This window comes from Phascolarctos cinereus, unplaced genomic scaffold (genome assembly GCF_003287225.1).
Source record: "Phascolarctos cinereus isolate Bilbo 61053 unplaced genomic scaffold, phaCin_HiC Scaffold_1;HRSCAF=81, whole genome shotgun sequence".
Taxonomy (NCBI): Eukaryota; Metazoa; Chordata; class Mammalia; order Diprotodontia; family Phascolarctidae; genus Phascolarctos; species Phascolarctos cinereus.
The window spans coordinates 1,721,051-1,736,155 of NW_027555514.1; the positions used below are offsets into that span (position 1 = coordinate 1,721,051).

At 59.2% G+C, this 15,105-nt stretch overlaps 1 protein-coding gene across 2 annotated transcripts; it reads right to left on the reverse strand.

Annotated features, from left to right (window-relative positions):
- Window positions 1–715: 715 nt before the first annotated feature.
- Window positions 716–13,111, reverse strand: ASNS (asparagine synthetase (glutamine-hydrolyzing)). Of its 2 annotated transcripts, XM_021000076.2 has the most exons (11): window positions 12,606–13,111; window positions 9,524–9,761; window positions 6,784–6,969; window positions 6,579–6,680; window positions 5,448–5,575; window positions 4,794–4,920; window positions 3,947–4,053; window positions 3,232–3,332; window positions 1,919–2,000; window positions 1,667–1,822; window positions 716–1,037 (listed from the first exon to the last, which is right to left on the reverse strand). In XM_021000076.2, exons 1-11 carry the CDS (start codon window positions 12,852–12,854, stop codon window positions 828–830), a joined length of 1,686 nt encoding a protein of 561 aa, XP_020855735.1. In that variant the 5' UTR covers window positions 12,855–13,111; the 3' UTR covers window positions 716–827. The 2 variants fall into 2 exon arrangements, with proteins under 2 accessions (XP_020855735.1, XP_020855736.1); XM_021000077.2 differs by lacking the exon at window positions 9,524–9,761 and having other exon boundaries at window positions 12,606–13,110.
- Window positions 13,112–15,105: the final 1,994 nt, after the last annotated feature.

Below are 15,105 nucleotides of genomic sequence, written 5' to 3' on the forward strand. Positions count from 1 at the left end.
GAGAAAATTTAAAACTCAAAAGCTCATGGAAGTGAATGTTGAAAACTAAAATTAAATAATTTTGGGCAGCTCGGTGGCACAGCGGATAGAGCACTGGCCTTGAAGTCAGGAGGACCTGAGTTCAAGTCTGGCCTCAGACCAAATACACTAGCTGCATGACCCTGGGCAAGTCACTTAATCCCAATGGCCTAAAAAATAAATAATTTTAAAAAGAGATTTGTGGTTTCATGTACAATCCAATTTTCCTGTTCCTCACAAAAGGCATTATTTATACTTGTTGGGAATTGCCAAGTTCAGAATAATTCCTTTTCAAGTGTTTGCCCTCCCCATAAGCACAACCCAAGCATAGCCATGACAGCTGGGGCTGGCTCCGGCTTTCTGTAGCCACCCCCTGGCCTGCTCAGCTCTCAGAGACCAGAATGAAAAGCTGTGACTCGGCACATATATCCTCATATCCTCTCTTGTGTGCACGCATGTCCCCCGGGCTCTGTATGGTATCAGTAAACCCTGTGGCTAGATGGAGGGCCAGGCTTCTTCGGCACCTTCAGGTCCCAAATGAGACCAGCTCAGCCTCCTCTGGACAAGCCCCGTAGCCCATTCCCCAGAGGATGCCCACGTTGTCAGTCATGTCCTTCTCAGCCATAAATCCGCTATTAAATGTCCTTCAAAGTCCTCCCTGCAAAGGCCCATACAAAAGGAACACTGAGAAAAGGGATGCTTGGCATTTGGCTGAAAACTTTATTGGGCTGGATCTGTACAGACCCATGGAGTGTTGGCCCCCACCCGCCTCCAAGAAGAAAGTGTCAGATCGTTTGTGCACACGAGGGCTACTCCTTGGCGGCTGACTTGTAGTGCGCCAGTGTGCGGGCAGAAGGGTCAGCAGCCTCGATCCACTTGGGCATCCAGTAGTGCGTGAGCCAGTCTGCGCGGCCAGGGTAGTGCCTCTCAAATATCTGCCGGTAGTAGTAGCCTTCCTTTGTCTTGGGAGTGTTCAGTGGGAACCTTTTGGCAGCATTTTCCAGCAAGGAGTCAGAGACCTACCAAGGTAAGTGGAGTCACAGGCAAGGGGACTGACCAAGGGCTTCAGGAAGATGGGACAAAAGCCTGACCTCCCTGAAGGTGAAGGCTGTGGCTCCTCTGCGGGTTGCCAAGCCCAGGAAGGGCTTCTGGGGCCCAGAGAGAAGCCCCAGGAGGTGTGGCGCACGGGGCATGGCCCACCTCCTGTCCGCTCCCTCCCTACAGGAGGTAAGAGCATTCCACCCAGCACCTTCCCTGCAAAACTGCCCTTGCTCACCCACACACCTGCAGGCCCAGCTGGCTTGGTCTCCCCTTGACTCCCCACCGCGCCATGTGTGCCCATCACAAGCAAACCTGGCAAACGTTGCCCAGGCAGGGCTCTCAGTCCAGCTGACCCCTCTATTGGGAGGCCTGATATTGAGCTGAATGAACTCTGGCCCCTCACACATCCACAGCCTCCCCAGAAAATTTCCAATGGCATCCTGCCTTGGTTCAAAGACTTGGCAGCCTACCCTGACCTGGGACAGTGCTGCCCAACTTCCCTGATGTGAACACCCTCCCTCATATCCAGTGTGTTGCAAGGTTTTTGTTTCCTTGAAGGTCAAGGTCACAGGCTAGGAGGGCAGCAGGGCAGCAGGGCCCCGGGTACCTGATGCTCAATGTGCTCCTGCAGGATGGTGAACCAGGACTTCTTGATGGAAGCGATTCCATCGCTGAAGGCTTCCTTCGGCCTCCAGAGAATATCTTTGGGCAACAAACTGGAGTCCTGAAACGCCTCTCTCAGAAGATGCTTCTCAACCCCGTTCTGATTGGAAAAAGCTGGGTGAACACAGCTGTCCTCCCCAATCCCAAGCTGGCCCAGGTCGGGGAGGGGCGTCCACTGCCACACTTGGTCACGTACCTTTGGGATCCGGAGCTCCGGGGGCAGGGACAGGTAATAGGAGGTAAATCTGTGATCCAGAAATGGGACCCGCAGCTCTAGGCTGGAGAGAGAAGGGAGAAGTGGGGAATGAGGGTGCTCCACCCCCCTCCACCAGCCTCCTTGCCCTCCTGAGACCCCACTGATCAGCCTCTGACTGTGCTCAGCCATGTGTTAGGGTCTGTGCTGCCCTCTGCTGGGGAGCAGGCCAAGGAGGGCAGCGGCTGCCCATGGTGTGAGCAGGCGGGTCATTGGACCCTGGCCCACAGAGAGCCTCCCATCTACTCCCTCCTGTCCCTGACCCACTCCAGTTCACCTGAGCAGGCTTACGCAGAACACCTGCCCTGGGGATCTGGAAGGTGGGCTCCGTTCCTGGCCTTGAACTGTGACTGGGGACAAGTGGTGGCCACAGCGGAGAAGGCCACACAGGCCAGAAGCATGTACAAGGCACCTACTGCATGCACGCAGGGTGCCAGCAGCCAGGGAAATCTCCTGACAGGTCTCTCCTCCACTGTGGCAGAGGAAAGACTCAGGTAAGAAAAGTAATGGCCCTGTCACATTCTCATTCTCTCTGTCTAGATATATTATTTCTCCCCAGGACACCGCCCCCCCCCCCCAGGCAGGGAATGGTCCCCTTTGGTCTCGTACACAGTAGGGCTCTAGAACCTCTGGTGGTATCAGGGTTGGCCTTCTCCCACTGACCCAGTCAAGGCCTCCCATGCTTGCATGCCCAGGCACACAGCCGGACCTCCCCCATTACTGGCACTGGAAAAGAGCAGCCCTGTCCCCAAGCACTTTACAGGATAACTGTTTTGCCATTAAGACCTATGAGCTGTGGCAGCTAGGTGGCTTGGTGGATAGAGCACAGGCCCTGGAGTCAGGAGGACCAGAGTTCAAATCCAGCCGCGGACACTTACTAGCTACGTGACTCTGGGCAAGTCACTTAACCCTGATTGCCTCCCAAATGAGACTTGATGAAGGCATGGCAGAGAGGCCAGGAGGCGGTATTGGGAGTCAGTCAGAGGGACCTGGGTTTGGGCCCAGCTCTGATTGCTACGTGACTCTGGTCAACCCCGCAAACAGCCAGAGCTGGCCTCAGGGGTCCCAAGAGCCCCATCCACAGGGGACCCCCCCCAGCCGCCGGGCTCCACGACGGGCACGGATGCTAGGCGGCGGTGCCCAGGGCGGCCCTTCTTAGCCCGGCTGCCCCCAAGCTCTGCCCACCCTCAGAACCGGGGCTGACATTGTGTGGCCCCTTCTCCCCCTGGGCCTCAGCCCTCCCCAGTGTGGGTTACCCGTGAGCGGCCGTAGTGCGGTCAGCACGCAGGACGTCAAAGAGATAGAGCTCCTTCAGAAGCCGCTCGCTCTCCTCCTGGGCGTCCTCGGCAGACGGCGCCTGTGGCCAGCAAACACAGAGGCGCCGGGCGTGAGCGGTGCCCATGAGGGGCCTGCCCTGCTGCCGCTCCCGCTCTACAGAGACAGGAGGATGCCCGCCTTCTCCAGAAAACACCCTTTGGACTGGAGGGGTGCAGGAGCCAGATGACCCAGGCCCCGGAGGCAGTGCTGCCGTCCAGGGCCCTCGTGCCCTGGGGCTTCCTGCGCCCACCGAGGCCCACGCACAACTTTTCTTTCTCCCACAACATGGAGCTCTCAGTCACCACATGCACCAGGGCAAGACAAGACTGAGAGCCAGCTGACAGATGTTCCACCCTCATCATGGACCTGAAGAAGGGAATTACAGGGCCTGCTCTAGCCCAGGGAGATCTGGCTTCAAGTCCTACCTGATACCTACTGGCCGAGTGACCCTGGGCAAGTCACTGAACCCTCAGTGCTGTCAGGCAGCATTCCAGGTCTTTCAGTGGCACAGAGAGTGCCAACTTGCATCGCCAGAGGGAGTTTTCTGACCCGGGAGTTCCCTACACTCATGAAATCCTGGGTCTGGTCCCCCTACCACTATGTCAAAGTGCTGACCCAAGTGTCCTGAGCAAGATCTAGGACAGGCAGCTTTACCTGGTGAAAATAAATATAACCCTGAGTCAGCTCATCAGAACCTTCTCCGGAGAAGACGACCACGCTGTCCGTGTTCTTCCGGATGTACTTAGAAACCAGGTACATGCCTGAAGAGAGAGGAGAGCCGGGGTTGCCAGGGTGGGGCCAGCCGCACGCTGGAACCAGCCCTGTTTCCAGGGCACACCCCAGGGCTCCCAATGCCCAGGTGTGTCCTCAGGCCACACAGCTCCCTACTCAAGGCAATCCCCAAACCCTCCTTCCTCCTGGTGCATGTGCCCCGGGGGGGCTGCCACACCCCCCAGCCCCACAAGGCTCAGGGGGCTGCACCATCAGGGCCTTCCTGAAAGCCTCCCAGCGCTAAAGACTCAGGCTCCGTTCTGTCCAATTGAGCCAAACCCCTCTGTGAGAGCTTGCCTCCTGTCCCTTTGGGCACTGCGGGGTGGCTATAGGGCAAGCACTATGGAGGAGGCTGACACAGGCCAGCCTCCCTACCTCCCACCCCTGGCCAGGCTGCAACCTGAGACAGCGGAGGGCTGATGAGCACCCACACTGAGGGGACCACAGCAGCCCCCAGTCGAGCCACAGAATTGTGGCCACGCTGCCTGTGCATCATGGGCCTTCTGGGGGGCCCCTGGCAGCTTCCAGGGTGACGGAGGTGCCCTGCCCCAGACAGCCAACCCAACTGTCCAGGTGGCCCAGGGGACCGAACTCCCTGGCCAGGGCAGGTCGGCCCCTTCTGGGCACTGAGAGCATTAACGGCCCGCCCGGATCCATGGCGAGGCAGCCTGGCAACCATGGTTTTGACAACCATTCACCATTCACTTATTCTGCGCAAGGGCCATCTCACCAACGGACGCTCGGACAGTTGTGATGTCATATGTCTCCAGGCTGAAGATGACTTCGTCCAGGGTCTGGATGCCCTCCTCCGAACTGAAGAGGACCTCGTGGTGCTCGCTCCCAATATGAGCCGCCACCTGCATCATAGAGGACGTCGGATGCCTCGGGACCGGGAGGAAACCCCAGGGGGCTGCTGTACCTCCCCTCCTGCCTGGGTCCGAGGCCCCCCCCCCAGCAGCCCAGAGCCCTCTGGAGGAGCTCACAGCTTCAGGAAGGTTTCTCAGACCCCTGCCATTCCTGGCGTGGGCTTCCGGGGCCAAACTTAACAAGCCAATTCCTCCTCCACAGCCCCGCCCCAGGTCAAATCACCCCCTCCTGGTCACTCCATCCTGACTCCCCCCACACCCACACTGCTTCCTAAGCCTACTGTTACCTACAGGGCCAATCTGACCCGAAGGATGGTCACCCCGCCCACTCCACCCCCCAAAGCCAGGAGCAGGAGCAGGAGGAGGAGGAGGAGGAAGGGGCTTGCTTTCCATTAGAAAGAGGCTTTGCCAAGCGAGGCTCCCAGGAGGCTCCCCGAAGCCCAGCCCCAGGCCTGGCTCTCCCTGCCCACAGTCCTGGCCAGGCCCAGAGCCAACATGCTCATGCTCAGGGTGCTGACCTTCCGAGCAGCCAACAAATCGGGACTGTCTTCCATGCCGATGGCAAATGTCTGGAGCGGGTAGGAGACTTCCACTTCCTTCAGCTGCTTCAGGAGGGTGGCAGCCACCAAGCTAGAATCCAGACCACCTGAGGAAGTGAACACGAGTGTGATGAGCTGGCCTGTGGGAACAAGGTGGGGGAGGGGAGGGCCCAGAGGAGGGGGGGTAGGAGGGGGAGCCTGACTGAGGTGGAAATGGGGGGCTAGAAGCACAGGTCAGGCCAGAGTAAAGTCATAGAGGGAAAAGCGTGCAGAGCGGAAAAGTGGGGCCAGGATGGAGCCTGATAGAAGCATGTATTAAGCGCCTACTATGTGCTGGGCAGTGCTCTAAGCACCAGGATACAAAAGTGAGCAAAAGCTGCTCCCTGCCCTCAGGGAGCTCCCTGTCTAATCGGAACCGAGCAAACAAACTTAGGAAATAATGAAAAGGAGAGGGCAGGTCCCATTGGTCAGTCAGTGTGTGCAAAGCAACAGAGGGCTTTCTGAGGAAGGTGCAAAGGAGGCCCAGAGGGAGGCCACAGGGGGAAGGAGGCCCTGCCGCTGGAGGGAGGCTGGGGGCACTGGACGAGGGAGGGAGGGGGGCTCTGGCTGGTCTTTGTGCCTGAGGGCCATAGGTGGTCACCACTTTCAGTCCTACGCGTTTTACTTTGCACATTTCAGGCCTTATTCTGAGAAGGGGTTTGTGCTCCTCAGACCCCCGGCCCTAGCTGGAGCCAGGCAAGGGCTTCCAGAAACAAGGAGAGGACCTGGGCTTTAAGTGAAAGGCAGCGGGAAGACACTTCTTGAGCCGCCTGGTCAGACATGAGCTTTAGGAAGGTCAATTCGGCAGCCGCCAGCATCCAGGGAAAGACTGGATTCAGGAAGACCGCAAGGAGGTCCTGCATGAACCCAGTGGAGGGGCTGAACCTTGCGTTCCTCTGGGAAGAGGGGGAGGGAGAAGCAGAGACCAGCTCCGCCCACGCCAGCCCGGGTAAAGGCAGCAGGGTCCGACCCTTCTTCAGCCCCGGCCCGCACCAGGCCAGCTCTGCCCTGCGGTGCCCCCCATCAGTGAGCCTCTCCCCACTGCACCGGCTGCCCTCCCCTGCTCCTCACCTGAGAGGAGGCAGCCGATCCTACGGTCAGTCATCAAGCGCTTCCGCACAGCGTGGTCAAAAAGCAGTCGGATGTTTCCCTTCACCACTTCGAGATCAAAGCCTGGAAACAGAGCAGAAGGGTGGCAGCCCCCTCCCCCACAGGGGGCCACGCCCAGACCCCCTCCCCCACAGCCCGGCCCACCCAGGCCTGGCCTCTCAGCTACCTGAGGACAGCTTCTCCAGGGGGTCGTAGAGGGTGTGGAGGGGCGGGTCCTTGCAGCTGTGAAACTTCACCATCTCCACAGAGGCCACCTTCCCACTGGTCTTCAGGTCCAGGACTTCGTAATGGCCGGGAGGGAAGGGATCGATCTGAAGGTGGGGAGCAGTGGGGTGCTTCAGGTCGACAAGGCCTGAGGGTGCAGGGACACAGAAGGATGGACAGGTAAGATGATGTCCTGGTCCAGACACCCAACTCTCAGAGCGCACACCCCGGTGCCTTCCCGAGGCATGGATCCGTCTCTGATGTCCACTGGCCCTGAGGGAGTGGGAGGAGGCTGGCATGCACCCCGCACCTTGGGGGCAGCAGCAGGCGGGCTGGCACCCATGGTCAGCCTGCTCCCCAGGCACACAGTAGGGTGCACCGAGTGCCCCTTGGACCACCCAACAGCAGCCCAGATCCCAAAGGCTGGGAGGCGGGGACCTTCAGCAAGTAAGAGCACGGCCCCAAGCCATAAAGACGGCCACCATAGGGCCCTGGCTCGGACAAAGCTCTACTATGGTGGCTCTGTGGGTGAGACCCTAATGCCCACTGCCCTGGGCACAGTGGGCTCCCAGCTCAAGCCAGAGGCCACAGAAGGGAGTGGAGAAAGAGCTGAGCTCAGAACCAGAAAACCCCGGCCCTGACAAGCTGGTACCCTCTCCGAGCCCCAGTTTCCCCATCTGACCTCTGAGGTCCAGCTGAGCAGGACCCCAAATCCCTGCACCAAGACGCTGGCAAGTGGCCTGGCTCAGCCACCAACTAACTACCTGGTGTGACCTTGGTGGTGCCCCCAAGCGCTCTCCATCTCTGTTTCTTCACTTACAAAGTGTGAGTGACACCCCACCAAGGGACACGTGTGAACCAGAGGAGTCAGTGCGAATCCTGACTCTGTGGCTTGCTGGCCCTGGCCCCAGGCAAGGCTCCCCCCAACTCTTCGCCTCCTCCACTTTCCCCTCAGTCATGGGAGAGGGATGGCGAACATCGACCCCAGCTACTGGGGGTGGCCCGGCTTTGCTGCTCTCACTGGCAAGTCACCCCACCCCAGCCTCAGTTTACTCATCTGTGAGATGAAGCAACCCTTCAGAGGCAGGACATGGGGTGGTATGGAACCATGCTTGGTCCAGAGCAGCCTCCCCCTGCCATGTCCTGGGTGGCCCAGGCCTGCCCCTCACGGGGCCTTGCTGAGATGCAGGGCCTGGGCCCAGGGAGCCCAGCAGGAGCACCCTCCCCCCCAGCCCCACTGTGTGGACCCTGCTGAGATAAGGAGCTTAACAGTGGTGCCCCCCCAGCCCAGGTAAGAAGGCCATACCTGCTCCTCCCATCCCCATCCCAACACCACATGGAGCCTGCTGATACGGGCCACTAGAGCTGGCTGTCCACCTGGAGGGGTCCGTGCCAAGTGCTGCGGGCCTCAGCCCCAGGCAGCACTGGAGTGGGCGGGGGGGGGAGGAAGCTCCCCCTCATTAGACTGTCCTTTGGATTTATGGGGCGTTGGCCAAGGCCAAGGCCCCATGCACTGCTGCTCTGGGCTGAGGATACACGGTGCCTGCCAAGACCAGCAGGCTTTGCCTTCCCCCTGCCAGTGAAGGCGCATGTTTATTTGGTCTGGGTGGGTTACAGGGCTATACCCTTCACACCCAGCAAGGCTCCAGCCTGCCCTGGGCCAGGGCCAGCCCCAGGCCCTCGCTATGGGAAGGTCCTGAAGGCAGCAGCATCTGGCCTAGAGTCAACCCTGCACACACCAGGGAGCTTCTGGTCAGAGAGCCAGGGAGCCCTGTCCCAGACATGCCAGCCTTCCCACCGTGCCCTTCCTAAAATGACATTCCCAGAGCTAGAGTCTCCACTGTGGCCTGACAGGACAGGACAGTGGAACCCACGCCACTATAAGGTGCCACCTGAACGCACTCACTCTCTTCATGGGGGAGAGGCTTGTGTCAACAGAGGCCAGGCTGGTGGGGTCACACCTAGACCTTGTTCAGACTCACACAGTTGAACACAGTGATACCTGACAAGAAAGGACTGCCCCCTGCCCCAGAGGTCCGGTGGTCAGAACACCCCCCCCCGAGATCTGGCGGTCAGGACACATCCCCCCAGAGGTCTGGCGGTCAGGACACATCCCCCCAGAGGTCTGGCGGTCAGGACCCTCCCTCAGCTGGATGGGCCAGGCCCACATCTTCAGCCATCCTGCTCCAAGTGGAAGTAGAAGACACTCAGACCCAATAAACTTGAGGTAGCACATCCTTTGGTTTGTTCCAAACCCTGAATGCTGACCACTGAGCCACCGAGCTGCCTCTGATCCTGGATCTCTGGACCAGCTAATGAGGGGTGAGTGCAGGACGGCCCCACCCTGGGTCCACTGGGATCTGAGGGGCCAAGAAAGCCCACGTCTGGCCTGGGCCACACTGGAGCCTCCGGGTGTCAGCCTTGCCTTGAGGAACGTGGCTGGTGGCATCTGGGCACCTACCCTCCTGTACCCTCTGAGGGGGTCTGCTGGGTCCTCCCTCAAATGGGGGATGTCAGCCCTTCTCCCCAGGCACACACACACACGTGTGCACAAAGTACGCACATGCACACATTCATACAATACGCAGGCACACATACATGCAGGCTCACGTATGCACACATTCACATACAATGCACATGTTCACATCCACAAGCCAGATGACCACATCCAGGCTGCCATCATTTCCGCGTCCCGATTCTACCTTTGGCTTCTGAGCACACGGCCAGAAATCCTTCATCCGTCAGCACTCTGAACAGCGGCCGGACACCGAAAGTGTCCCTGCCCAGGAACACCTTGCGGTTGGCGGTGTCCAGCAGGATGAAGGCGAACACGCCATCCAGCATGGGGGCCATCTGCTCAATGCCGCCTCTGTTGTAAAGATGGAGCAGGATCTCCCCATCGACCTGCGTCTGGTACTCAAACCCAAAGTGCTTCTGTAGCTAAGGGGGGAAATCGGACACAGGTGGGGAGGCTCAGTGCGCAGCACCTGCCAGTCCTGGCTTCTGGAAACAAGACTGGCCTACCCTCTCCTCCTCCCCCCACTTCCAACCAGGGCCTACAGTGCCACCTGCCCAGACTGGGGGGGCACAGGCTGGAGACCCCAGAGCAGGAGCTGGCTGCAGCCAACCCCACGTCACCAGCTCAGGGCAGCCAAAGAAACATGGCACCTGAGCTGGGCTGCCGGGTGACCAGGGCCTGGAAGAACAGGAAGTCTGGGGCCATGAAGGATCCCTGAGCTGCCCTGTGCCTACCCTCCCTTCGCGGCCCATGTCACTTCCACTCAAGGCCATGGGGTCCCACGGTAGCTGGAGCGTCAGACCTGGAGACAGGAGGCCTCAGCTCCCTAATCAGCTGGGTGACCCTGGGTGAGTCACACCGTCATCTGCCTCGATGTGCCCAGCTGTATTATGGGCAAATGTAAAAACAGCACCAACTCTGCAGGGCTGTGGTGTAAGGTGTGTGGCAGAGGGGCTAAGTGCATGATCAGCGCCATCTGCCTTTGTGTCCCTGGTACTCCATAGGTGCCACATAAATGCTTGTTCCCGCCTCTCTTCCTGAGGGGCCTTATTTGCCCCTCCTCCCTGCCCACGTATCCTGGCACCAGCCCTCCCATGCCTCAGCACAATCCATACATGGCAGATGAGCAAGGAGGGAAGCAGCCTCGGTGCCTCTAGGAGCCACCTCGGGCACCGTCCTCGGCCCTAAGTCTGGGGAGGGGTCCAACCAATCCCACTCGGCCATTTCTGAGGGGAGAATGCCCAGGAGGGAATGAAGAGAGGGAAGTGGACAAGAAGGGGGGAGAGGGGAGGGAGGAGGAGGAAGGAGGAGGAGGGAGGGAGAGGAGAGGAAGGAGGGGGAGAAGAGGGGAGGGAGAGGAAGGAGAGGAGAAGGGAGGGAGAGGGAGGGGAGGGAGGGGAAGGAGAGGAAGGAGGGGAGGGAAGGAGAGGAAGGAGGGGGAGGGAGGGAGAGGAGAAGGGAGGGAGAGGGGAGGGAGAGGAAGGAGGGAAGGGAGGGAGAGGAAGGAAGGCAGGCAGGGAAGGAAGAGGGGGAGTGGACAAGAAGGGGGGAGGGAGAGGGGAGGGAGGAGGAGGAAGGAGGAGGAAGAGCGGGAGGAAGGGAGAGGAAAGAGGGGAGGAGAGGGGAGGGAGAGGAGGGGAGGGAGAGGAAGGAGGGAGAGAAGGAAGAGGAAGGGAAAGGGAGTAGAGGGAGAAGGAAGGAGAAAGAGGGAAGGTAGAAGGAAGGAGGAGAGGGGAGGGAGAAGGAAGAAGGGGGAGGAGAAGGGAGGGAAAAGGAAGAAGGAGAGGATAAGAGAGGAGGGGAGGGAGAAGGAAGGAGTAGGAGAGGAAGAAGGAAGGAGGGAGGGAGGGAGGGCAGGGGAGGAAGGGGCTAGGACAGGCTGCACCCAGAAGCTCCCCAGTCCCACCACAGAGAACAAAGGCAGGGAAACAGCCAGGGGCCGCACATAGCAGAGTAGAGCTAAGTAAGCACCTGTGATTGGGCCAAGAAGGGGGCGGGGAGAGGGCGTAAGCCTCCAAGACTGAAGTGTCAGATGAAACCAAAGCTGATGAAACCAATCTGCCTCGTAGACTAAGAGGGTTGGAAGCTAAGGGTGAAGCATAAGATATGACCCAGGCAAAGCCAGAGCCAAAACAAATGCCCTGAGGGGGTCCATTCAATCAGCCCCAGGGTGGGCTGCTAGCCAAATTCAATTCAGTGAAGAGTGAGACGCTCCCTAAATACAAAAAGAGGCAGAAGACAGTCCCTACCCTCAAGTGTTTCACAATCTAACAGTGGAAGACCACGCAACAGCTAGGTACAAAGCAAGCAACAGACAGGGCAAATGGGAAAGAAGAGAAGGGAAGGAAGGCACTGGAATTACGGGGATTGGGGAAGACTTCCAGGAGAAGGTGGACTTAAAGGAAACCAGGGAGATCAGTAGTCCTTCGAAAGGGAAGAGGGCTTTCCAGGCATGGAGGACAGCCAGAGAGAATGGTGAGACAGAGAGAAGGAGGATCTGGTTCATGTAACAGCCAAGAGGCCGAGGTCACTGGATGGAAGAGGACGTGTCAAGAGTGAGGTGTGAGAAGATCAGAAAGGGAGGGGAGGAGGGAACTTGCTGACGAAGGGCCAAGCGGAGCATTTGGTATTTTTTCCCAGGGGCGAGAGGAAACTACTGCAGTTTATGCAATAGTTAGGTGACATGGGCAGACCCACATTTTAGGAAAATTATTTAGTGTCTGAATGGGGAAAGGCGTGAAGCAGGAAGACACCGCGCCCGCCCCCCACCCTCACCTCCACCCCCGCCCGCCAGCAGCAGCTACAGCAACAGTCCAGGCTTGAGGTGAAGAAAGTCCCTTTCGGGGATGCCTCTTCCCCCCACCCCCATCGCAGGGTCAGCGCAGAGAAAAAGGGGTGTTTTTGAAAGAGAGTAAGGGCGGTGAAATCGACCCGAGATGTAAAGGAGGCGAAATTGACCAGAGATGCTAGAGGGGTTAAATTGACCAGACATGTAGGGCCAGTGAAATAGATCACAGACGTAGCACAAGTGAAATGGACCACAGATGCAGCGAGCAGAGGTGAAATGGGCAGATCTTGGTACCATATTGGATACTCAGTGGAAAGAGTAGGGAGCCCAGAGGACAGGAAGAACGGGGGTGCCAAAGGCAAAAATGTCCCCCTTCCCCTCCGAGTTCGAACCGAAGGCGCGATGGCGAGTGCCCCCAGCCCCCCACCTTTCGCCCAGTGTGACGGAAGGTGCCCGGCCCCCTGCCCCGGTTCCTCACCTGCCGGTGGTTGTAGATCTCGCCGTTGTAGCACAGCCACAAGGAGGGGAACTTCTGCAGGCGGAGGGGTTGCATGCCGGACACGGGGTCCACCACGGCCAGCCGGTGAAAGCCGAAGCAGCAGTTGGTGAAGCCGCGCACATTTTCGAAGCGGAAGGCGTCGGGGCCCCGGTGGGCGATCCTCATGGCGCTCAGGCATTGCGCCGGCAGGCCCTCGTCGCTGCCAAATAGCGCCCAGATGCCGCACATGGCGGGGCCTCAGTTTATCCCTGATGACGGAGTTCGTCAAGACTGCGCTGGCGATGGGAGGGGGCCGCAGGCTCTAGATCTCAGGGCCTGGGTGGGGTAAGGCGAGGAGAGGACAGAGGGGCGGGGGAAGGCGAGGAGAGGACAGAGGGGCGGGGCAGGGCGGGCCGGGCCGCCCCTCCCTCCTTCGCCAGGCCAGACCCCCACCCCCTTCTCCGCCCTGTCCTCCCCTCCCCCGCTGCTGCCCGCCGAGATCTGATGCAACACCGGGGCCCACGTGGAGGAGGCTGCGAGGGAGCGCGCTTCCGGCAAGGGGAGATGATGCAAAGGAGGCACTGCCCGCCGCTAGGCCCCGCCCACTCAGGAGGCGCGCATGCGTAGACGGAAGTGTGGGTGGGCCGTCGAGAGGCCATTTCCGCCACAAGCGTCCCTGACCTGGGTTGGAGGAAAAGTGTCTTCAGTAATTCCCCAGGGGATCCCTTGCGCCCTAGGTCTCCAGTGGAGTACCACAGGGCTCTGTACTTAGCCGTCGGCGGTGTGACGCACTGATCAAGTGGCTTGGACGAGGATGGCTGACGCAGTTCACAACCCTTGGGTGCAAATAATGGCTTTCACAAGGGGGCGGGGCTTAGAGGTCATCAGTTCTAAAAATGATCTGGGGGTCCTAGTGGACCACAAGCTTAGAGCGTGTCCAAGGGACGGGACGGGACAAAGCGAGAAGGGGCCAAAGCCCCAGAATCACTTTGGGCTGCGGTAGATGATTAAGAGGTGGACTCCACCTGCCCTGGAGGACTGATGAAGAATAGGGGTGTGTCTGGCCTGAAGAAAAGAAGGCTGGGGAAGGGAAAGGGGCAGTGAGTAGCCCCAGATTTGGGCCTGACAGTAGAGATCACTGAGAGCTGTCCAGCTGCTGAAACTGGGGCTGCGCAGTGGTGGCAGAGGTGGTGGAGGCTGGACACGCCTCTCCCCCTCCCCCTCCTCCTCCTCGTCCCTGGGGGTCTTCAGGCAGAGGCTGGACGCCCCCCACCCCTGCTCCTCCTCCCCAGGGGGGTCTGCAGGCAGAGGCTGGACACGCCTCCCCACCTCCCCCTCCTCCTCCTCCTGGGGGTCTTCAGGCAGAGGCTGGTCGCCTCCCAGCCATCCTCCTCGTCCTTCTCCCTGGGGGTCCTTAAGCAGACCCCCACCCCCACCCCCAGTGAGACAGAACCCTCTTTGTATGAAAATAGGTCCAGGCCGCTGCCGGGCCCCTCCAGTCCTAGATTCTGGAACAAGGACCAAAACTCTGCCTCTGTGGTTTCCAGCCCCTCCCACAGGGGCAGTTGCCTGTTGCTGGGCACACCCTGGAGAGCAGGGACTGTTGCTTCTTCTGTCCTGGCACCCCTCTCCCATCCTGGCAATGCCCCTGACCCATAGTAGGAGTTAATAGATGGTTTGGCACCAGATTGGAAGCCTGTCTGCTCCCTGGAGGAGGAGGTGATGATTGCTGAGCCCTTTCCAGCTCTTGATGCCATGAGTTACACCTGACCACACCCCTCCCGTGACAGCATCCTTATCTCCTTGTTAGAGATGAGCAAATAGCCCCCCCCTTTTTTGGGGGGGTGTCTAGGCAATGGGGTTAAGTGACTTGCCCAGGGTCAAACAGCTAGTAAGTGTCATGTGTCTGAGGTCATATTTGAACTCAGGTCCTCCTAAATCCAGAGCTGGTACTCCATCCACTGTGCCACCTAGCTGCCCCCTAAATAGGCCCCTTTTAAATGACACCTACCAAATGTCAGGGCTGACCTCCAAGCCCATTAGCACTCTGTTTCTGCATCCGGGGGGGGGGGAAGCCCAAGACCCCTCTGTACCTCCAGACCCCCAGCCCTGTAGCAGAAGGGGAGGGGGCATCCCTGAGATGAAGCCTTGGGAATGCTGGGGCGGGATTCTTGTGACGCTTCCTTCGTGGCACTTTGCCATGTCAGCAGGCTGGACCATATTCAGGCCATCTGAAAATTTGATCAGCATGCCATCATTCAAGCACTGACGAGGTTTGTGTTGAGGAGAGCATCCCGTGGCCTTCTGCTAGAACCTTCCTTCCAAGTGGACACACCACTGTTCTCTGGGTCTGACCAATCATTAAACCCCAAACGGACCTAAGGTCAGTGTTTCCATGTTCTCTTAGGCAGAAGACCCCAAGCTCCCTGCCCATTCATGCCCATCCCTCCAGGTGCCCCCTCGTTTCTCTCTGAGCCTTCACAGTCTCATTCTTGTGTTT